Source organism: Hesperophylax consimilis, chromosome 27 (genome assembly GCF_061612785.1).
Source record: "Hesperophylax consimilis isolate HC1 chromosome 27, BYU_Hcon_1.0, whole genome shotgun sequence".
Lineage (NCBI taxonomy): Eukaryota > Metazoa > Arthropoda > Insecta > Trichoptera > Limnephilidae > Hesperophylax > Hesperophylax consimilis.
Window position 1 is genome coordinate 1,850,833 of NC_142862.1, and position 26,138 is coordinate 1,876,970.

General features: G+C 34.2%; 1 protein-coding gene across 15 annotated transcripts in view; it reads left to right on the plus strand.

Annotated features, from left to right (window-relative positions):
- The window catches only part of tou (bromodomain adjacent to zinc finger domain 2B toutatis), a 143,192-nt gene that overhangs the window by 62,254 nt on the left and 54,800 nt on the right, over positions 1–26,138 (plus strand). For 9 of the 15 annotated variants that reach the window (XM_089647984.1, XM_089647985.1, XM_089647989.1 and 6 more), the window contains exons 5-11: positions 658–912; positions 1,857–1,943; positions 3,694–3,867; positions 14,927–15,117; positions 16,325–16,446; positions 17,605–17,622; positions 19,928–20,021. In XM_089647984.1, coding sequence (XP_089504110.1) covers positions 658–912; positions 1,857–1,943; positions 3,694–3,867; positions 14,927–15,117; positions 16,325–16,446; positions 17,605–17,622; positions 19,928–20,021 — 941 coding nt within the window. The remainder of the gene's footprint in view (positions 1–657; positions 913–1,856; positions 1,944–3,693; positions 3,868–14,926; positions 15,118–16,324; positions 16,447–17,604; positions 17,623–19,927; positions 20,022–26,138) is intronic. The other 6 variants (XM_089647986.1, XM_089647998.1, XM_089647999.1 and 3 more) reach the window with 4 other exon arrangements.

Genomic DNA, 26,138 nt, shown 5'->3' on the forward strand with positions numbered 1-26,138 from the left:
CACATATTCTCTGAATTTCTATCTTTGTCACTGTCATTGTGTTATACATGAACATTTGAATTAAGAATGTATTGGAAAAGTTACCTGCCATATTTTGTGTTCATTTTTTGAGACAATAACGTGTCTATATGTTTATTATATCATTGTGTGTACATATTATGACAAACAGATACATATATGCTAGCACGTCAAAATAATGGGAATAACGATTTGCACTCCAAAACAGTTTAACATGCGGTACCTTAGTGATTAATTAATATTGGTGATCATTGAATTTCCCACATTTTACACACAGAACCCTTTTCAATGTCTTCATAATAATTCCCGTCTTTTCCGAATATTCTTCCTAAGTACTCAAATTCATTCACTTGTTCCAAGGATTCACCTATGTTAAATGGAGTTTTATGTAATATACAACTCTGGTATTCTTTCATATTTCTATCTCATGTAAACATATCATACTTCTATCTCATGTAAACATATTTCCTAAATACACAAACTTATTCACCTGCCCAAAGTAATCATCATCCACTTGTCATTTTTTTATCCTGCACACTGTTTTCGTACTCTCTCTTTCAAACACCATTTAATAAGACTTTAGACTTAGTTATCAACCTTACCATCTGTTGTAAACATAGTTGATAAATGAATGTTCAGGTGCGGCATGGTGGTCCATGGCCTCCCAGCTAGCGGCCCAGGACTATCTGGCCCGCCTGCAGGCGTCTGGCCTGGGCGGCTTCCCCCCTGGCCAGGACCCCTACTCGCTGGCGGCGGGCCTGGCCGCGGCCCAGCAGCAGCAGCAGGCGCAGGCCCAGGCCCAGCAGCAGAGGCAGGGGGGCGCCCGAGGCCGGCCCGCGGGACAGAGGGGCCAACAACACAGGGGCCAGAACAAGGACAAGGACAAGAACATGAGTGAGTTTTTTAAGTGAAACATGATGCCGAATTCACTAGGCTCTGAATAGATAAACCCAGTGAACTATGTTTACCTTACATTATTTACCAGTGCAGATCTGTGATGTTATTATTGAAATATTATAATTCAAATTTTGAAATCGTCGCCATTCAGGCAAAAGTCACCAAATCACCAAACACATATTTTTGAGATACTTGAAGCATTAAGATATGGAGATTTATTTTTCGGGTGTTATGACAAGCTGCATTACCTCCCTCTTTAGCCAACATTTCGGACAGTGTTACAGTGTCCATCATCATGTGCAATAATTACATATTGTAATAATAGCAATGTCTGAAACTATGGCTAAAGAAAGGGGTAGAGCAACAATATAAACAGATAAAATGTGAGAATGCAGATTTTAAGCCTGTGACAGTCTCGGTCGCTATGTCACTATGTTACATTCGGTTACGTTTGGATTGTACGGCGAGCGATATGGTGAAATAGGCCAAGCCATGATGCATATAGCGTAATCTGTCAGCCCCATAAAGGTAGCCGAAACTATAAAGCCGATTATCTCAATATCAAAATATTGTTGGATAATGACGATATTAGAATCAGTGTTGAGTGGGCATAGCGCTTGGGTCTCACCCGAGCGTCGCATGTTCGATTCCTCGGCTGGCTAAGTCCTCCATCACAACAAAAGCAACATTTTCGGCTTTCTGTGGTGGTAGTAGGAGATTTTCAAACATTGTTGGGTTATTCGTAACCCGGGAATGTTTGTCTTTCTTTTTAAAAAAAAAAAAAAAAACACTTTGTTAGTTAATGAGTTCTGTCAGTAAGTTCTGGCCGACGAATTGTTCAATATCTTATATTACCTGTGCGTACAATATTGTAATAATTATTTCCAATATATTTACCTTCTCAGTTTGCTGTACCTAACTCCTTGTTATTTTCCCTCTAGTACCGACATCTGCGTCCTCGAATTCCCCTTACGCCGCTAACTGCGGGAACGTTAGCCTCGCTAACATGGAGGGATTACTGTACTACGGTAATACCTGAATGATAAACCTGCCTCTGAAATACTTGTGCTCTGTGTTGTTGTCTTACCTGTACTAGATTATTCGTTATAAACCTCGGCGTTGCATATTCAAATACTTTTAACTTAAGTTTTGTTTGATGTATGCCTTTATGATGTATTTTTAATCAGATTGTTTGTTTATGATTTTTCACCGTTTTATATTTATCATTAATATTTTGGTAGCATGCGTTTTTGAGTAAAGACCTTTGGAACTATAGTCTTTATTTTTAAATGTGCGTTAACGTAACTATAATCCGCGTATTTAGACAGTTCTGATATGTAACTCCTAACCTAACCTTCCTGTTCCCCCCATTTCCTTTCCACACCCTCCAGCCTCACAACATACCCAATGGGACTGCATAGTCCCACTGGCTCTGGGCCGTTGGGACTCTTGTGTGGTATTCATTTCAACAAAGTGCAATCTATGTCAAAATATGCGGTTGATGGTCATGTTAAAAGATAGAGACTCAAATACCTTTCCAGGGCAACTCTGTGATTTTTATGCTGACCACTCTTAGAAATCTGTTTTATCTTAGTTTAGGGCAAATCGAAGAGAATGAAAATACTATGATTTGAAATACCCGGGACAAATACTTGAAAAACCCTTGGCTTGCAGAAGCGGGCGAACCGTTTCTTAATCATTAGAACACAAGCAGGAATGCTGTCCTTCTACCTATATTACGATGGAGGGACTAGTTTCATTGATGCCTTCAGCACAGGTGCATAGTCGGGAGAAACGCCGTACATTCACCCAATATTTGTACATGAGAACAGGTCGTTTCTAGGACTCTTTCTTGAGTTCAACAACTCGGCTGTGGAACGATTTTCCGGTCTCTGTGTTTCCTTCCTTCTACAACATGGGTCTCTTCAAGACCTTACTTACTCACCTCAATAAGACCCTCCATACGGTATCCCCAAAGATGAAATAGGTCCCGAGGGAAATTATTTTCTACAGAGTCCTTTGTGTGGAGTTTATGTAAAATAATGGAACAAACTTCCACAACATGTTATCGATACTACTAGTATAAACCAATTTAAAGCTCCGTTGGATTCTTATTTGGAGATAAAAAAAGAATTAATTTATTTGTAAATTTAAAACAACTCAATTACTGTTAAATTTATTGTGAAATAAGGTAGAGCGCATCAGCAAAATGCTGCCTGCTCATTATATAATAATATGGGGTGTATCAAGTTGTCCTGTTGTGTGTATTTTAAACAGCTTAGAAGGTATTAAGTTACATTCCACTTCTTCGAGAGAAATCCATTGCGAGAGAAATGCAAACAGCCGCAACAAAGTCGCGCAACTCAGTCGCATTGTTTAGCAGGTTAGTGGAATCCCTCAATTACATATATGTTATATTTCAATAAGACAACACAGAACACAAGTCTGTCATGAAGCTGGATATAATTCCTATATTTTTATTTACATATGATTTATTATATTCTCACATAATCCTTATTGTCTTTTTTATATCAGATTTGTCACATTACAATAATAATATTATCATTATAGGAAAGTGAATGAAATGCAAACTTTGAATCTTCAATCCACACGCAATGAATCATTGATTGTACATCAACAATAATTATTTGATTTGTGAATGTTGCAATGTTGAATCTTTGAAGTTCTGTCTCGGTTCTTTTACTTTTGGCGCTTTAAAGTTTGCACGACTCTCATTCTGTTAGGTGGGAATTGAAGTGATGATTTTGGTTGTTGCAGGGTCCCAGTACGGGATGCCCAAGACCTCCTCGCCCTCGATGTCGTCCAGTCTCGGCATGCCGTCCGGCCTATCGTCCATGGCGGGACTGAACAGTTTGGCGGGTTCCCGGACGCCCACGCTGTCCAGCGCTTCGCCGCAGCCTCTTTTATCGTCTTCCAGCAGTAAACACTCGAGTGAGTAGTTAGTTTTAATTAAAAAATTACCCCTTACTAATAAACGTGTTTTAAATTTTACACTTCTGATAAAACAATCATTTATGATATATTAATGGTTTTTTATCAGTTGTGTATAACATGTTTAATATTAAGGCCCTTAATGTATCATTATGTTGTTAACAACCCAAAGTTCAACTCCGATAATTAAAAATAAATAAAGTTGAACTATGATATTTTTTCTCACCTTGCAAACAAACACTGTGAACTTATTGATATATTTGGTGTTAATAACTTTATGAGTTTCAAAAGGCAACTAATTTCAGACCTATTTGCTAGTTATTAACTTGTATTATTTATTAGCTTTAAAAAAAAAGTCTTGTCTCTATACCTTCCAACGTTTAACTCACATACTCTTTAGTTTATTAGTTATTTATTTTTTTGGACGCATATTAATTACTGTATGCATGTACGGTCATAGATATGTATATTATACTTTGATTTACTTTACCATTTCAAGTACTATTATTTAAATTCAATATTAATTACGGCGTTGGTATTTTGCCATTACTTATGAGTTTTTTTCTCTATAGATACAACAGACATTATTTTTCTTCTTTTTTTTTAAACACTTGTTTTATAATACATATCAGTATATTACATATATTTATTTTCTAATTACCTTAGGAGTAAATTATTTTAATGTTTTCAGTCTTACTGGTTTTGCAACAAACATGAATAATTATATGCATATACGAGAATATACAATGTACATGCATACTTTATACTTGAAACTTTATTTAGATTTTATGTTAATCTTAGTATTATCATTTGATTTTTATTTTTTTGTATTTAGTTATTTATTTATTTATTTATTGGTAAAGGTAAGAGACAAACAGCTTATACATAAAATACAAATATAAATATATACATGTTAAAAACAGTCAAGCCAAAAAAGTCTCCTATATTAATATTGATTGGAGATGGAGTTTTATTGCATAAAAAAAAAATAAAAATAAAAAAAATATATATATATATTTTAGGTGAGGAGGGGAGGAATAGGAATTTAGGATGAGGATAGGAGATGCTCTGGATACATTCCATACTATAGTATTAATTTTCGATCGTACGAGTTACTTCTATTCGATATTTGTGAAGTGTATTGCTAAAAATATCTATGTTTTGAAATTTAGTATTATATTGGGCACATATACGTGGAATTGGTGAATTTTTTCTAAAGTTAGTTCTACATGTAGGTAAATGAAACAAATGGGATTGCCGTGTTGATCTTGTTGGAATATGAATATTTATTAAATTCATTAGCTCTGGTGAGTCGAGGCCATTGTTAAGAATTTTAAATAATAAAATTTGGTCAAAAACCAAACGTCGTGTATGAAGTGAGTTGAATTTGTGGTAATTAATAGAATCGGCGTAATTTGAGAAATGTAAGTTTTGTTTATAATTAATGTGTTTAAAAAATTTTTTTTGAATTCTTTCGATTCTTTCAATGTGGGCTTGGTAAAAAGGAGTCCAGATCGGTGTGCAGTGTTCTAGGTGGGGACGGATGAACGCTGTGTAAAGGGAATATAGAGTCTTAAGGTTGCGGAAAGGTTTCGTTAAACGTATTATAAATCCTAGCATTTTGTTGGCTTTGTTGATGATTGCATCAGTGTGTTGAATGAAGTTTAATTTCACATCCAGTATTACCCCAAGGTCTCTGATAGAATCTACTTCTTTGATTTGTGTCCCGTTTAATGTATAATCAAAGGAAATTTTATTTTTGTTACGTGTAAATGATAATTTATTGCACTTTGAGGTATTTACTACAAGTTTATTTGATTCACAGTAGTTAAAAAGACGATTGAGATCCTCTTGAAGTTTAATGCAATCTTCGATTGATTTGATAACTAAGTAGATTTTTTTATCGTCTGCATATGCTAGGTAATTGGCATGTAAAAAACATTTGTGAATATCATAAATATACACATTAAATAATAATGGCCCTAAATGAGAACCTTGAGGTACACCGGAGGGCACGGAAAAGAAACTGGACTTAGTTCCCGCAACTGATACACATTGAAGTCTGCACCGAAGGTATGAAGTGAGCCACCGAAGTAAATCACCATGGATGCCTATTTGACTTAATTTTTTAATTAAAATGAAATGGTTTACTTTATCGAAGGCCTTAGAGTAATCAGTGTAGATTACATCTACTTGGTTTCTATTGTCCATATTGCTCGTTAAATATTCCGTGAAATTTACCAAATTTGTTAGTACCGATCTTTTTTGTAGAAATCCGTGTTGTTGGTTTTGTATGTTGCGAACAATTGTTGTATAAATTTGATCGTAGACAATTTTTTCAAAGAGTTTACTAAATACAGTTAGAATTGAGATTGGGCGGTAGTTTACAATGTTGCTTTTAGAACCTGTTTTATGAATAGGGATTATAGTTGCTTCTTTAAACTTTGTAGGAAATTTTCCTGCTTTTAGTGACATTCTAAATATATTAGTTAGGGGGTATGAAAGATTTTTTGCACATTTTGAGATAAAGTATGGCGATATACCATCACTGCCAGCACCCTTACTAATGTCTAAATTCTTCAGGTATTTATTGATCAAAAAATTGTTTATTTGTACGTTCCCAATCGGGTTATGATTATTCATATAGGTAAAACTATCGACTATACTGGGATCATTCGTGTCCTTATCATTAACGTAGGTGGACTGAAAGTGTTTAGAGAAAAGTTGACACACTTGTTGAGCACCGGTGCCTGACTCATCTTTAAGGTGCATGATTTGTGGGATGCCATTTGTTTTACTTTTGCTTTTAGCATAGTTCCAAAGTTGTTTATTATTTATAAGAATATTAGATTCAACTGAATTTATGTACTGAATAAAGCAATGCTTCTGTAAGTTTTTTTGTTGGGTACGTTTGATTGAAAACTCTATGTAGTCTACTGGATTATTATTGGATTTCCATTTTTGATGGAGTTTTTGTTTATCTTTAATGATTTTAATTAGAGAAGCTGAATACCAGTTTGGAAATTTTCTCTTTTTGATGATACGTTTAGGGACAAACTGGTTGATGGTACTGTTTAAAATGTTGTAGAAAGAATCGACTACTACGTCAATATCCGAATTTTCCTGAGTAAATGACCAGTCTGTCATTGACAGATGTTGGTTGATTAGCTCGTAATTGGCTTTTGTAAACTGATAAATTTCTTTAGGTGGGGCGTGAATAATAGGAAGTATATCGATTTTTAGCATAATTTTGAGTGATGGGTGGTGCGAGTCTTCGTTGACAAGAGGATCGCATGCACGATATACTTGGCATTCCTCATTACAGATAACTAAATCCAGGATTCTGTTATTTGCATTTTTTATGTAATTATATTGTTTTAATTCAGAATAATGGATTGTGTCAGCAAGTGAGGAACTAGTTGTGTTCAAGTTTTCAGGTGTCAAGTGTAAATCATTGTTATGTATATTCCATGTTAGGGTGGGCATATTAAAATCTCCAATTACAAGTAAAATGTCATCGGGATGTTGATCTTTTACGTTAGCAAGTAAGCAAAGGAATGAATTGAGTGCAGTTTCATACCCTTGTCCCTGTGGGAGATAAACACAGGCTACATGGATAGTGCGTTTGGAAGTATAGTTAGAAGGGGGAATAGTTACCCAGATACATTCAGCATTGCAGACCAATTCTTCGCGAGGGTAAGCGTTAAGATTGTTATGTGTTATGATCATCACTCCACCACCTCGACGAGAATCTTCTTGGTTGTTTATGCTATTAATTGTAATGTTATTTGATCTATCCCGTCTGAAAACGCTGTAAAATTCTGTAGGTGCCAGTTCCGGATCTAAAATAGAATTAATTAGCCAAGTTTCAGAAATACCGAATATGTAACAATCGTCATTCAATAAAATATTATTGTGAAATATGTCTGTTTTAGTGCGTAGTCCTCTACAGTTTTGATACATAATAGTAATCATCGTGAATTATGTAAGTTTTTCTATAAGTGTAAATAATTTTGGTAAAGATAAGAGATAAAAAAAACAAATAATAAATGCAGAGTTTTATGAAGGACACGCATGATGTTATACTAAACTGGTGAAATAGTGAAATATAAATGTGAGCAGCAAGTACGGAGAGCATGTTAGGAAAGAGGGGGGGAGTGAGAGTGGAATGGGGGAATGGTGTAAGGTTGTGGATAAATAATACGTCGATTACATGACGAATTATAGAATTACAAAACATATGATTATAAACAATATAAGAAGATAACAAAATATAAGGAAATAGAAAAAACTAATTAAAAAAAAAACATATAAATTACTATATTCAACGGAAGGTTAAATAAAAATAAAAATGCAAGAAGTGCGCGATGATCTTAATAGTACGGTTGTATGTTAAAAGAAATATTTTTAGCATAAACAAAATATTAATTTATAAGATATATAGGATATATAAACATGTCTAAAATTAATTGTCTAAATTACATCATAGATACCTAAGTGAATTGTTGGTATATGTGAGTCGTGAGTTACTTGTGAAATACACGTAAATATTATACATATACATACACATACACACATATGTTTATATATTTTTTAATCATTGGTGAAATATTATAATATTTTTAATATACGCAAAGTTCAATACGTCATATACCTACATACTTTTTTTTCAAATCAATTACAAATTACAACGACATCTATGAAGTTAATAGAATGTGACAATATGATTAAAAAATTTATAATGGTACAGGTATATATAAAACTTCAAATCAAAAAAAAAAAAAGTTAGAGCAGATAAAGGCAAACTAAATTTATCAATAAAAACTGTTTACGTGCGTAAAATAGAGTTGAAAGATAGACTTACATTTATATAATAACATCATAATATGAAAAATAGAGTAGAAAGACTTACATTCACATAATAATATCACAATACGAATGTAAATCTTCATAATATCATATTGTAAACGAAATGTAGGTACCGAGACGCTAAGTTAAAAGTTTGTGTGTATAGTTCGCGGTGGAGTTCACTTATTTATAAAAGTACGTAAATTAATATATGTTTTGTGTGTCTGTTGCGCTGAGTAAATAATAAACAGGTAAGAGATACGTACATATACATTTATATATGAACATATTTTTTAAATTATTTTTATATCTATGGATAGTGAAATATAATAATATTTCTAGTAGGTATGTGCAGTGTTCAATACGTCACATACCTATATAAATTTTTCAAAGCAATAACAAATTACAAAGGTATATATGAAGTTAATTGGAGGCGACAATATGTTTAAAAATATATAATGGTATAGGTATATATAAAACTTCAAATCATAAAAAGAAGTCACAGCAGATAGAGGCAATCTTAATTTTAATGCTAAATGTATCAATAAAAACTGTACACGTGCGTTAAAAAGAGTACAAAGATAGATTTACATTCAATTTATAACATCAAAATATGAATGAAAATCTTCATATCATATTATAAATTACAAATGAAATGTAGGTATCGAGACGCCGCGAACTATAGTTCACGTCTGTGGGTGCAGTCACTACTATTTTGTTGATATATTAATATAGGTATGTGTCTCTAATTATTGCGCACAGTAAATAATAAAGAGGTAAGTAAATAGATTATGGCCACAAGTGCATAATAATATACAATTGATACTATAGGTTTGTGTAGAACATAAGGGATAAATACCCGTGTTATAGAAGAAACAGGATAATAAATAATAAAATATAATGAGTTTAAGAAAATTTTATCGAAATAAGAATAATAAGCAGGCCAAATTCCTAGTATCGAAATACCCACCCAAATGCAATATAATTAGTTGTTATTAATTACAATGGGTTATACATACCTCAATGACTTAATGTGGTTATGGAAGTAGCATTTGGATAAGTTATTTTGCAATAAAATTAATTATCTGCCTACCCAACACAATTTATTATTATTTCCTTGGGAGAAAATTATTTCCAATTAGCCATTAATTAGCCAAATAGATAATAATGCATGAAAGCAACTCATTGGTAGAAATAAATGCTTTGCGAATATAAACATATTTTTTTTTATACACTTATTTTTTAGTATTTGTTCTGGGGCGCAGGCCAATAGACTTGGAGCCATCGTGTTGAGGATGGGGACCGGGTGTGATGGATGAGGTGTTGGATGAGCTGGTGCTGGTGCTGGTGCTGGTGTTGGTGCTGGCGCTGGAGCCGGTGTAGGTGCTGGTGCTGGTGCTGGTGCTGGCTGATAGTTTGGTCACAAGGGCGGCAGCGACATCCAGCTGCTTTTGGGTACTGATGGCGTGCTTGCTGCCATCAGGGAGCAGAACCACAATTGTGCCGTCGCTGGTCCAACACTTGTTGTTTGAAAAGATTGAACGTGCAGAGGAAAAGAGTTTTTGTCGTGTTTTTGTTAGGGATTCAGTTAGTAGACGAGAGGAGTTTTTCAGCCCTTTCTTCCTCTCCCATACAGATCGACGGTCGATTTGGCGCTGGAATTCAATAAGAATGGGTCGATTCTTATTTGGTTTCATGCGACCAAGTCTTCTGGTGGAGACGATACCCCTGATGGCGTCTTCGTGGCACCCTAGGCCGGTCAACGCCGCAGTCACAAGGGATCTCGTGTCTTCTGGTCCATCTTCTTTCACGCCATGTAGAAGTAACAGATTTTTTCTAGAAGCAGCGTCGATGGCATCCACACGAAGCTCAAGTTGCGCAATACTCTCTTGAAGAGCCGTCATCTCCGATGTCATTTTCAATTTAAATGCATTGAAGTCTCCACGGAGATTTGTGAGGTCACAATTCGGGTTGCCGGGTTTTTTGTTGACTTTATCGAGCCGATTTTCAAATTCATTCATCGTTACCACGAATTTTTGGTTAAGTTCTTCGAGCGACATGTTGATTTAGTATTGTGGGTATGTTTGAATTTAGTAACTGTCACTATCTGGAATTTAAATATCACTGGATAATACGATTTATGAAAGTGTTTTTAATTTATTATTATTGTGTTATTTATAGTTTGAGATCGCGCACTTTATGAGATTACATTTTATTTAAAACATGTTATATTTAAACTATAAAACATATATTTTGCTTGAGCGGTATGAAGAGTAACTCGTTGAGGAACGATCCATAGACAAGATAGTTATGCTATTATCCATATATTATTTTACACTTACATACATAAACTGTCAATTTACTTTGTAAAAGCCCGATAGGGCGTTAATGAATAATAATAAATATTAGAAATTTATTTTCGTCTGCACACGAAAATTAATCTGTAAAATTCGAAAAAAATCAATTTGAGCCTAAAATAAAAAATAAAAATTTCCATCACAAGTCGCCACTTGGTACAACCTAACTCACCCGCTCTGCTGTACCCAGTGACATGCACTCCGTCTCGTTCCAGCAACACCGTACAGACAAGACAGAGCGCGTGATCATGTTATCTGTTGCGATGTGTGGAAAAAAATATCATCAAACAGCAAAATGAAATGAATATTTTTAACTCCAAATATGATCAGGAACCTTTGGTTTAAACCAAGGCTGTCCAACCACAGGCCCGCGTGAACCATTTTCAAAAAACCCGCCAATCCGCCAATTTGAAAAAGTGTCGCGGGCCCGCGGTAAAACAAACAATGCAGCTTGCGCGCGGTCACCAGTGTTGCCAACGAAGGCGATCTATCGCTATTTAGGCATATTTGTGGGGAATCACATATGATGATGTTTGTGGGGAATTATGTTTTATAGAAATTCTCTAACCACACCCCCCCCCCCCACCCTGTGGAAATAGGAACCGTCAGGTATTCAGTGGCCTGCCAGTGATTCAAAATCGTCAATTTCGCCCAACTGTTAAAAAGGTTGGGCAGCCTTGGTTTAAACCATTTGGGTTTTCATCCAATCAAAGTTCCAATGTTGGTCATAATACTGAGAATGTCTTTTAGACTGCAATGAGAAACTTAGTGCATTGTTACCTCTGTATTTAGAGAATTGGATACCTATTGAGACATTTCTTATAAAGATATGTATATAGAGTTGTATACGTGACACGACATTAAGTTTGTTTAATATTTTGTCAGTGCCAGTTCTTACAGGGACTTTCATTAAGATAATTTTCATTATGGCTTATAGAACCCTGTCTTCGAATAGTGTAATTTGGTAGACGGATGCAAAGTATTGACATTATTATATATTACTAAGAACTCTTTACTATATGCTTGTGTCGTTTCGTCTCCTTGTAATGCTTTTTATATCGCAGGATAAGGTTGCAACAATTTTAAATAAATTAATATTAACAATACAAGCTAATGTATTTTGTCAAGGTTTGCAAAAATAAGCCGTGAGTACTCCAGTGCAAAATATTTGCATCTGATCTGTAAAGAATAGGGTTTTTGTAAACAGAATGAAAAAAGCGTTACACATTTAAGAATTGTATTGAAAAATATTGCACCTTAAATTTAAACTGTCTGACAAAAAGGGGTTCGCTTAGTTATACAATGGTGTGATTAGGGAATGCAATCCCGCAAGAAAATGTCAATCCAGGTATTTGCGGGACTGAACAATCTTAGTCCCGCTGGATCCAGGTATTTGCGGGATCCAGCAAGTGGACTTAGATATCTAATCAATCGTATAATAAAGACCTCGATCTACCAACCTTGTTTTTAGAGTTTTAAATTTATACCTATAATAAAACTAAAGTTCTTTGGGACATTTTAAATGATTTATTAATAGGTATACCTTTAGTTAGACATAGGTAAAGTTTAAGTCATAAATTGGCAAAGAATAAGATAAGACATAAATTTACATAACATACCCGCCTCGAAACAGACTTTGTCTAGTGAAGTGGGTAAAATAAATCTATGTACACAAATGAAAATAAAATAAACGCCCGGATTGCCGGCACTGAAACTGAAACTGAACTGAAACTTAAATTTAAATAATAACGTTCACACGTTAAACGATATTCTTGTACAATGAGCATCATAAGTTTAACTAAACATTATTTTGGAAATAGCTTCGTAAAAAAGTTAAAGTATTATTTGTGTCATCTGATAAACGGCTTCTGATATTGGACACAAGGTAGCCAGCGGCTGAAAAAGCTCGTTCAGCTTCCACGCTGGTTGGCACAATAGTCATTAGCGCATTGTAAGTGAATTGAAGGTAATTCTCTGTAATCCCGCCAGTCCAGCGGGATCCCGCAAAATTTTCGACCGAGATTAGTCCCGCAAAATGTCTGCGGGATCTCGGTATTTCGGGATCCCGGTATACCGGGATTGCATTCCCTAGTCACAGGTATGTAAAAGAAATCTATGTACACAAATGAAAATAAAATAAACGCCCGGATTGCCGGCACTGAAACTGAAACTTAAGTTTAAATAATAACGTTCACATGATAAACAATATTCTTGTATAATGAGCATCATAAGTTTAATTAAACATTATTTTGGAAATAGCTTCGTAAAAAAGTTAAAGCGTTAATCGTGTCATCTGATAAACGGCTTCTGATATTGGACACAAGGTAGCCAGCGGCTGAAAAAGCTCCACGCTGGTTGGCACAATAGTCATTAGCGCATTGTAAGTGAATTGAAGGTATGTGCCTTTTAATCCACAGGACTCGAAGTAATTCATTTCCTTCTTTATCAAAACCTCAAGGTTGCTCATATTACCAGATCTAGGTTGTTGATCTCGAACTCTTCATACTAATCAAAGTAAGTTCGAGTTCGTCTTGAAGTGACATTGGTGCTTCTGCTGCTGCTGCGTTTATCTCCAGATTAGCGAGAGAAGTGTCGTCATCGTCATCGTAAGGATCATCAGCGTCAGCAGTATGTATGAGCTGCGCTTCTCTGTAATCCCGCCAGTCCAGCGGGATCCCGCAAAATTTTCGACCGAGATTAGTCCCGCAAAATGTCTGCGGGATTTCGGTATTTCGGGATCCCGGTATACCGGGATTGCATTCCCTAGGTGTGATGCGTGAATCCTAGATATTTGAAGAACAGCTTGTCTGCGGCAAATCATCTCGGCTTGATTTCCACTAATATTCCTCTTGACAAACTGCTTGAGCAGTTTAGCGGGTATAAATAATAAAAAAAAAATAAAAAAAAAAGATAGTTTTAGAATAGTAAAAAGTCCAGTATCGGAAGATGTGTTTGGTTTCTTATGGTCCATGGATGAATGCTACAGATTTTAAATAAAATATGATGACGAAATTAGCGAGCGGATTCGTCGGTCCCCAGCCAAAAGGGTGCTCGCTGCTCCGGGTATCGATTCACCAATCCAGGCCGCTCGCAATTGCCATCGAAAGTACATACATTGGTCGATATTCTTATTCTTGAGTCTCGTCGAAGGTACATACTTACATATGCCAAACTTCAAGTCATTCTACTCAAACAACGACTGGTTCAAACCACTCGTTGTTCGAGTGGAATGACTTTGTGGAGAATCGAGAATGGAGTTCTTAAGAGAGGTTGCCAGGAGGTTAGGATTTGAAAGAGGCAATCATAATTACTCATATGACGAAATTGAACTAACTCTAAAACTTTCTCCTTTAGAAAACCGACGTTAGGATCAAATCTGATCATTTATTTCTTTAAACTATACTTTGCTACTCATCCCTCCCGTAGATTCACAAATAATTATCTGTTCTTACTCAATAAACACTCAACTAATTATGGATACTATTCACCACTGTCCAGAATGTGTAGGCTGGTCAACTCAACAAGACCATGATTTTTTTGGTATAAGTCTAAACGATTTTTGTTTGTGACTAAGCAAGTGTTATAATTGTTATGACTTCTAGCGAGGTCTTGACTTGACTTGTGTCACTTCTATTTATTTCTGTCTTTATTTGTTTTTGCTTAATCCATGTATCATCCTTACATTCTTCTTCTATTTCGTGTTACCTATTTTGTAAATTGGATGTAAGTCTGTTAATAAGTTAATAAAATTCCTGTCGCACGTATCCATGTGCACTTATTATTTTTAAAATCTAAACACCTTATAAGAACTATCATAACAAAAAACTCAGCATACGTGACCTTAAATTACGCAGGGAAATCCTCGTCGTCAGCGGCGGCAAAGGCGTCGGCTCTCAGCGGAGCCTACCTGGCCGGCGTGTCATCTAAAGGGGGCTCACCGGCGCCCTCCCAGGGGCAGTCGGCCGCTGCCAAGGAGAAGGAGCAGCTCATGATGCGCGGCGACCTGCTCATGGCGCAAGCGTACCAGCAAGCCGTGCAGGGGAAGGTGGGTTGTATTCAAATAACAATTAATGCAAGTGATTTGGACCTTTCTTTTGAGTATAACCTCTGAAAAGGAAGTAAGTCATTCCTGTATATTAAACATGTGACGGCATCCTATCCACCGGGCTATCTATCGACCAACTGTTTCTTCTATTTGTCTATAGTACTCTTCCAATTCTTTACGCTCCTTTACCTCGGGATTAATCTAACTTGCCTATGATCTTCTCTGTTGTCAAGAGAAACTTGTGGATATCAATATTGTGTAGAATTTAGATCCTGAACTGTAATATCAGAAAGTTATCTGTCTCTTTCAACACTGAATGTGAAAAGTGAGAATTAACTTCCAAACACGCAGCGTTTTGCACAAATAATGTGTTAGCTGAAATATAGGTCGGTCCTAATTGTGGAAAACTTTAAATAATACTAATAAAATATTAGGTAGTATATATGTGGGGCTTGATAGAAGTGGCCTCGTCAAATTTGTAAATTGCCCTGGAATGAAGATTGCTTATCCATTTTTTAGGATTAACCACATTTTTTCTTACTAGATAAATCCAAAGACTTGCTTTAACATGAAATCTGGGTATCAATTCTCCGAGATGGAGGCAAACCACGTGACTATATTTTTAGGTTTGAGAATGCTCTGAATAAACCATGATATCAGTTGTACATTGAACGCAGAAGAGCGCACGTTCAAATAACCAGAACCTGCGCAGAGTTAAAGTAAGGCAAAGGTTTTCAGAACGGCAATTTGTGCGCCATTGTAAAAAAGACTAGTAATTCGTTAGCAGATTTTATTTTTGAGGACCGATTTATTATATTACGAAGAAGTGACAAATCACCAAAAATGGGACGGTCACGCCGCCTCCCGCACTCTGTGCAAGATGGTTTGTTCCCCTTTCCATAATTGGCTCGTCTTTTAATTAGGTCACCATTTCATTAATCTAGAGCACCTCACATACGTATAGACGTTTTAGAGTACTTTCTGGTACCTAAATCGCATGACGAAAAACTTATCTAGGCACTTCTAGCATAGTATTGACCCCTAGTTATAAGCATTGTCCAATGTTGTCTCGATTGCTGAGTGATTGGTTTAGTTAGAGCACTTCTCCACTTAGCAAAGATACAAATCTTCAAATACTAGTAGCGTATATATGTAATTACTTTTTGATCAATGCTTATCTTCTCTAACTCTTGCCTTCCTGTTGCAGAATTCCTCGGCACTGTTTGGCAACCCCTTTGGCTTGGCGGGTATGAACGCTGCCGGCCTATCGGACAAAGACCGCCACTCGGGACTGGACTCGCTGGCCAACCTGCCGCACACCATTTTAAGGTATATATTGTCGTCATAGATCATTCATCGTTACGCACTATTCAGCCAATCTTTAACTAGTCTGTTTTGAGTAACATTCTTTGTTGCCTCATTGCTGATGCTAATGACCCTCACTTCCATTGCCATGGAGAACAAAGCACCTCCACTCCTCGCGGTTCTGTGCTGCAAGGAGAGTCGCGGACACTGACTTTCGGATGTCTATAATACTTATCGTGATTATTTTTTGGGTTATTATTTTGTGTTGCCCTTCCTCCTTCTTTAGCCGACATTTCGAAGAGACAGATGGATTGTATAACTCAGCTAGTCGGGATGTGACAAGGTGTATATAGGTCAGGCAGAACATACGTCTGCAAAAGGATCTCGGAACACTTTCGAGTGTTACAAAGTCTGCCATCTGGACAAATCGGCAATTGACGATCACTCAATTGAAACTGGCCGTTACTTTGGATTTGTTCCTGAAATACTGGGAAGACCTAAAACTCATCGAGCACACCTAATTACGGAGGAAATTGAAATCCACAAAACCTCATTAAATCAATAGGGACGATGGAGCTAAGCGAGAACCACATTAATTTCACTAATTAATGTGCTTGCAACACGGTATACAAACACATTTCACCACAATCTACATATCTGCCCTGATGATGGACACTGTAACGCCTTCCAAAACGTTGGCTAAAACAGGAGGAAGCACAACACGGCACAATAACCCAAAAATTAATGACGACTATTCTTTTGGCTGTGAAAATCTTAAATCATATCTGTAATACTTGATCCATCAAACACATCGGTAATCTTCCTCTGCTTCTCCTGCCAAACACAGACGAGCCACAATTACGGGAAAGGAACGAAGCAAACGGAAATGGCATTTCGCGCCATTTCCTTTTGCTTCGTTCCTTTCCCATAAGTCGAGGTTCAGCCCTTAGGATAGACGTAGGCAGACAGTTGACAGTATATTTTGAATGCGTAGCTCTTCAGACTAGTTAACCTAACATTTTGGTAGCAGGAGAAGCAGCACACCAAAAAAGATTTGAACAAAAATAATGTTCCCTCTCAGGTTTTCTAGTATACAAATTAAGTACCATGATTAATTTTTGGGTACCTATTAATGATATGTTTTTAATTAATTTAAAATGTATTTTATTTTAATGCTAACAGTGCTGCATTGGAAGGGAGGTATGTCAATAAGTAATTATCACCCTTTCTTTATTATTTTTATACTAGTTAGTTCATAAAATACCATTCCATTTATATTATATCTTGGGTAACTTAACCTCTCAGACATAGACTTTTATTTATTATGTGTCCCTTTGAGAACTGTCAGAACGTGATAATTTTTGTGTTATTTACGAGTTTTATTAAAAGCTTCATAACTCACGTTTTGGGAAACGTAGCCTCATTCTAAAAAATATTTATATATTGAAGAAATATATTTAAAAATTATTAGTCACCTCAAAATATTAACCGTCCAAACTAAAATATTTTTAATAAATTATTTAAAAACGCAATAAATTATTAACGAACATCTTGACAGTTTCAATCGGCTTAGATAATGCACCTCTACGTTCCATAGATATTCTTGAATACAGACGCGTAGCGTTATTCATTATCGATACTTTGTTTTTTAAATCATGGGAATCCGTATACTAGTGATGGAAATAAATCAATTTTTGTAAAATCTCGCGCGTTGACGTGAAAAGACGTTCTAATGTCTTGACCGCTATTATCATATTTACGTCTTTTGACATTCTAATGTTCTGAGTAGTTAAAATCAACGTTAAACTTTATTTGTTATTACTTAGTATAACTAAGATTTTGAAAATATGCTAGGAATAAGATATTAGGAAAAATAAAGGCCCTTTAAAAATGAAAGGCAACTGACAATAATAAAAAAAAAAATTGAGAGAGAGCTTGCTATTTTACCTTTTGTATTTACGTTTTGCGCACATTTATTCCCTGCTAGCTGTACCCCGCCACGCGTTGCGGTGGCTCAGTATGTCTGTGCAGATAGGGAAACAATACAAAGTGCTTTTACTTTTACCTCCAACAGATGGCCGTGTTTTTCAAAAAAGTATGATTTTACCTGTCACAGGTGACATCTATATAATATTCGAATGCAACGTTATGTCAAAATTTCAAAGCAATTGGTGAAGACCTTTCGGAGATTTAAGATTTTGAACAAACAAACATATTAATATAGCAAGATATTTGCCCTTTTTTTGACTTGCCACAATATCTCTATAGTGGCAACACTGGACATAGCAATGTGCTCCTTGACTCTAATCTCAAAGGTTGCGGGTTTGAAACGCAGTGAAGGAAATTAAATGAATTTTGTTAGGGGGTTGTTTTAGAAATATGTACAAGTTTAATATAAATTAAATAGGTTATTTATAGTGGAAGAATCTCTCAGTATCACTCTGGTGGTGAGAGACTAACATTTAGTCTGTAGATCTGAGTACCAGGAATTTCCCAGCCCTCTTTCCCATTTCCTTCCCCTCCGTGTCTTGTTAGAAGCATTTCATCATTTTAACCCAACTATGATTTAATCAGAAGTTTCCTATCCAACTGTGCCATTTAATTTATCATATTCCATTTTCGCAAATTCTCCCATTTTAATTCAACTGTGTTCAATTGAATCAGCGTCATTATAAATTTACCACAAGAGCGCTTTACAATGAAGAGAATAAAGTGGAGACCTTATTTTATACAAATATTTATAAATCTACTTATAGTTATTTTTTATTTTTTATTTTTTTATTTATTTATTTAATACATGTTACATTATTATGAAATTTACATAAAGTAGATATAATGAAATAATTGAAAACCAATAACTTATTTAACCACTCGAGCGATAGCTACCCAAAATTTGGTAGTTGTAGTATATCCATATAGTTGGATTCATTGGCTTTAAAAGACAACAAGCAGTTTATCCACTCGAACGATTCTTGGCATATACGGCAAATTTGTAAAAACCTGAGCGATCGCTTGTCATAATGTGCAGTTACAGATGTAACTATTTAACCTAGTTTTAGTTTCATCACTTTTAATGACTATATCACTTTTTAAAGTTGTGTTTTAATTGTCATTTTGATGAAATATCATGGAACCGAAATGTAGGTGGATTCATTGACTTTAAACCATAGAAAGCAGTTCATACTTTTCCTTATTAATATTTTGAGGAATCATAAATGAAATAATGTGGTAATTAAATATACCAATCGCTCAAATGGTTATATGTTTCTTAAATCTCTATCGCTCGAGTAGTTATCAACAATTATTACAACTGCCAACATGTCAATCAACAATAGTATATGAATCTTATATATATATTATAATAAATTGTACCTTTTTACCATATTACCATGGATTGACAAGGTTCTATCTAACGGCACTGTCAAGAGATAGCAAACTCTCAGACGCAAACTTGCTCTTACAAGGGCTCAAACCCCGTGATTCTAATGTTGGCTTTACCCCACAGTGACGGCGCGTCCATTCTGGGCGGCGTCCGCCTCCCCCCCGACACGGAGATCATCAAGTACACATCCAGCATCGTGGGCCCAAAGGTGAGAAAGGTTCGCTATCACATTTCATTACTATTGCCTGCCTCATTACACTATCACTTTCATTAATCTAATAAATAACTAGAACTAAACACTTTGTTCATTTTTATATCGTTGTCTGAGTAAAATGGCGCATGCTTTTTCTTGGTTGTCAAAATGCTTTGTTGTTTTTCTTGTCAAACGCCAATGATAATACAAATTTTACACATCGGATATGAAAAATTTGTATCCTTTTTTTAAGGTTCAATTATTTCATATTGAACTTAAATGCTTACTAGTATAAGAACTTCTTTCACTGGAAACCTTATACGTTTTCCTAACTACCTGTATAGAATTTACAGATATATCAGTCGTAACATTTCGTGCATCAGACTACGTGTATTTTTGGGAGCTGACCGTTAACCCTTTAGGTCACCTAGTGGGGTTTTCGCCACCAAACATCAATAGCCATCGAGTCATGTTTTGCCATAATATGTGTCACTAGTCCTCATAGAACTATAAAACTCTTTCTATCTTCTTTTCTATTATTTTCACACATATGATAAAACCGGTTTGTATGTGTATTACTAATATACATTAAAAAAACAGTGAATCTATTTGAAATTTAATGTCAAGCAAGAATATTTCTAAGTAAATCTCTAATCTGACAATTTTTGTACTACAATAAAGAAACCTGAGACTATAATATATTATACTATATTGTCTAGCCTCGGGGAGTTAAAATTAAACTTAAATCAAAGATTGAAAACGAATTATAAATATGTCAACTGAAAATTTTTGTACCAAGAAATGTGCACCACTGGTCTTGATTTATCAGGATATAATGTTTATACACTGGTTGTTTTATTTGTTTTCAATGAAACTGAATTATTTTTGTGAATAAGAAGTTTGTTTTTGTAATGTTCCAATATTACACATAAGAGAAAAGTCCCAATAAACTGCTGTGTAGTAGTTTGCCAAAGAGTGCTTTTCATATTGAAAAGAAAAAAGTACTTATTTTACATAGATAACAAAATTAAAAACATTTTTAATAACAACCACTTGAATTATAATTATGAATGTTTGTCTTTTTATTTTACTGCATGCTTTTTGATCATTTTTTATAGTTCTTATTTTCAACTAACCAAACTAACAATAAAATATATGATATATTTTCAGGCATGCTTAAAAATTTATTTTAGTTTGTTTATAATTTGCATTTGTGCTTTGTAATTTAAAGGTTGATAAAAATGAAACTCGTAAATGATATTTCCTTTTTCTAATGAGAATCATTTTTTAACCCATAGTTAGTGGCGTTTTGAGGGTTTCCCTCACCGAAACGTTTAAGCTGTCTGGAATGTAATAAATGCGTGATAATGTCGCTTCCCCCCAACTTCCTGACCATTTCTGTAGGATTTCAATGCAACTAGAAGTGATTAGTGAAGATATTACCTAGGCATCCCTGCTACAGAGGGTTGTCCTTATTCAAAAAGTTTTTTTTGAGGAAACATCGATGTATTATATTTAGATGAGACATGATGCGAAAAAATTGGTTCCACTTTTTTACCTCCAACTCTCCCAACGCTCTAACTAAAACTATCGAATTCAGTCTACGCGCACCGCTTATCGCATTCTAATAGTGGAACAAGTTTGGACAAGATATTAGTACGCAGTGGCGCCACTAATTGTAGCTCTATGGTTGTAACGCGAATTACCAAGTAGGGGAATACGTCACAATAGACGAAATGCTGGAGGATTTAGAAGGCCGTATGTCAAGCAACACATGGCATACCATGGGTTTTTACCAAATCTCACTTTGTTTACACTCATATTTGGATTGATAATTGAAGGAAATATGGCTGTTTTGGAGTTGCATCCCTCATTGGTTCTTGAGAATTACTTTACATCTACTCCTCTATTTAAAAATTTGATGAATAATTATAAAACTACGATAGTAGGAACTCTACAAATGAACAAAAGTGAGATACCGTCATTTTTCGTGGACCTTAGGGAAAGGGCGACGTCAAGTATATTTGAATTGGGTGATAAAATGATACTGGTGTCTTATGTACCGAAAAAAAGAGATAAAAGATTTTATTTAGTACTTTCCACGAAGATGATAAAATTGACCCTGAGACAATGGCTAAAGCAGAAATGGTGACATTCTGTGATTTGACCAAAGGGGCTGTTGATATGGTTTGGTTTATGAGATACTATATATTCATATACTGCCAGGAAGAGTAACAGATGGCCTCTCAGCGTATTCTATTCCCTTTTGAACATTGCTGGCACCAATGAGACAAATTATATTTAAAATCAACACTGTTTTTAAAGGTATAGCTCCTATGCAATTGATAAAACCACACATCCTTAGGCTAATGAGCATTACTAATTTACCATCAGATCTTCATCAGATGAGTCATATCCCTTGATAATCAAAACATTCTTGAAAGAATATGTTCGTTCTGCCTGTGAAAAAAAGGATTCACATGTTTCAAAAGTCACTTTCGAGAACCCAATGAATCATCGAAAAATAAAATTTTATGTTTTTTAACTTTTTTTATATAAAAAAATAATTTTTCACTTTTTAAAATAGGTTTTTTTTTTTACAAATTTGGAACTAATTGTTAAGATTTTTGACGAAGGAGTGTTTTATTTATCATATAATGTAAAAAAATATTCATGAAAAGTATTTTTGGAAGAAAATGATGTCTAATTAAAGAAGCGAGAGGGAAAAATTGTACATGCCACTGACACCTTTAAAAGTTTAGAGATGGCACTCATTATGCGTTAAAGAGATTAACTTAACTTTTACTATCAATATACTTAACTTATAATATCAATATACTTAACTTATAATATCAACATACTTAACTTATAATATCTACATACTTACTTAACTTATAATATCAACATACCTACCTTGTAATATGAACGTACTTAACTTATAATATCAACATACTTACCTTGTAATATGAACGTAATTAACTTATAATATCTACATACTTAACTTATAATATCAACTTATTTAACTTATAATATCTACATACTTAACTAATAATATCAACATACTTAACTTTTAATATCAACATACTTAACTTATAATATAATATAATATCTACATACTTACTTAACTTATAATATCAACATACTTACCTTATAATATCTACATACTTAACTTATAATATCAACATATTTAACTTATAATATCTACATACTTAACTAATAATACCAACATACTTAACTTTTAATATCAACATACTTAACTTTTAATATCAACATACTTACTTAACTTATAATATCAACATACTTATCTTGTAATATGAACGTACTTAACTTATAATATCAACATACTCACCTTATAATATCTACATACTTACTTAACTTATAATATCAACATACTTAACTTATAATATAATATAATATCTACATACTTACTTAACTTATAATATCAACATATGTACTTACCTTATAATATCTACATACTTACTTAACTTATAATATCTACATACTTAACTTATAATATCAACAAACTTAACTTTTAATATCAACATACTTAACTTATAATATCTACATACTTACTTAACTTATAATATCTACATACTTAACTTATAATATCAACAAACTTAACTTTTAATATCAACATACTTAACTTATAATATCTACATACTTACTTAACTTATAATATCAACATACTTACCTCGTAATATGAATGTACTTAACTTATAATATCAACATACTTACCTTATAATATGAACGTACTTAACTTATAATATCTACATACTTATAATATCTACATACTTATAATATCTACATACTTAACTTATAATATCAACATATTTAACTTATAATATCTACATACTTAACTAATAATATAAACATACTTAACTTTTAACATCTACATAATTATGTACTTAACTTGTAATATCCAACATTTTTAACAACTTATCAATTAAACTCCTGCAATCAGCTTCAATTTCGATGTTACATCACTGCGGACCTATTTAAATTGCTTTCATTGTTGAATTTTCAAAATGTGCTTTTAGTAGTTTTCAGGCGTAAAGTAAATGGCCGAGGGATTGCAGAAATCACGGGAGAAGATCTTCTTCGTATGTTATTGCTTAAAACACAGGTATTTTTGTCCAGCGAATTGTCTATCAACATTACTGACAGAACAAGAACAACAACAAGCCCAGTTTAACTTGCCTTTAGACATCCTGCCATCTGAAAATTGTAGTTTATGAATTCTCTGTGCATTGTAATTCATAAATGTGAAAGTTTTAGTAAAGTCCAAGAATCACTATAATGAAGGATGTTCGCTAAAGACTGGTTGTTTAATAGGTGCATAGCGGTGGTTAACTCTTCCCTTACTCAGTACACAGGATACACATTTAGGGCGACTTGCACCAACTATCGCAAATTTTATCTTAAATTGTATTTAACTAAACGTATTTAAGACCCTAAATACATTTAACTTAAATGCGTTTAGTTGCGTCTTGCACCACGCAGTTCGGTGGCAATTTTAGTTAAACGCGTTTAACGCGTCGGTAAAACAGTTACCGCGTGTTTACCGCCATTTACGCGTAAATAAAACAGCTACGATGTTTCATTTTACTTGAAGTGTCAAAATATTTTGTGATTGTGTGTGTGGTTTAATAGTGTGTTCATTTATTTTATGAAGAAAAAGTTAAAGCAAATAGACATAATGATGAAATAATACAAAAAGAGCTTCTGTTGTTGGAATTAAAAATAAAACAATTATCCGAGTAATTTGGTTTTTTTTTTATTTCTTTTACATATTATATTGTTTTAAAGTATTATAAGAATGCTGTAGGTATGATTAGAAGTTTACAACCTTGCAAAGTACTCCTCGATAAGGAGTGTTAGCTCCAAGTGACGAGCACCTCATTTTGATGTCATTTCTTTACTGAGACGAAATATTCTTTGAAACTTCTTGGCACTGAGTGTTTCAAATAAATTTGTTCTCTTGTTTTCTTTTCTGACTATATTATAATTTATTTAAGTTATTTATAATTTCAATAACATAATTTCTTCATGATCGTCAGAATACATATCCCAAATGTTCATTGTGAATACAAATTAAAATGAGATAGATTTTAAACACAATCAGAAATCGAAGAGATAACCTAAATATTTTTGACAGTACTGCTTTACGAGTAGGGCTAAACACGTTTAACTCAGTTAAACAGCCGCTTTTGGGTATTTAACTTTGACAGTTCTTTAAACGCATTTAACGAATTAAATTTTGTGGTGCAAGACGCCAAGTCGACTTAAATCAAATAATGTGTTTAAAATTATATTTAAATCAAATTTAACTTATGGTGCAAGCCGCCCTTAGAATTTTGTCATTTTTAAGTTGGATAAAAATGAGGTCATTACTTATGTAAAGCAATTTATTAAAAGTATTGTTGCTGAAAACGAGGAAAAAATTTCGGCCATGCATAAAACGCATGGTACAAACCATTACAGCCAGCAGACCGCCGGCTACTACTGACAACAGCTCATTGTGGCATGGTGAGAAAAAACTCTGTACCCCTTGCTCACTATCACACCACTCATCAATTTATCACACATACATACGTATGTATACATGTATTCAGTATAGACATACGTAAATATTAATTAACTTTTCCCATTCTTTGGACAATTTATTTTTTTCTGTTGCCTTCTATAAATAATTTTATAAAAATACACATACTATATTTATATATTTTGATTATTTTATACAATACCTAAATGTAATGCCGAGGAACACTTAAAATATGAACTCTTTGTTTATTGTATTTACAGAGATATTGAAATAATTAGATATTTCAAACCAGTTGACAGAACCGGCAATGAACGGTTAAACTCCATAGTAAATGATTTGGTTCAAGTTGCCAACACTTTTTAACTCCCATTCTAACAATTAAAACCATCAATTTTAACAGATTTTCAATTTTGAACAGAAGAAGTGTGAATAAGGAAGAAAATATGAAAAGATGGAGACATGTGTAATATTAATCCGTCCCATAATTCCAATATTGGCTCTGGGTTGCCTGAACTCTGCTGATTAAACTCCAACCTCTTTTCCATCCTCGGTGCGTGTGTTCCAAGTCCTAATGAAACCGTGCCCCTGGTGTACCAGTC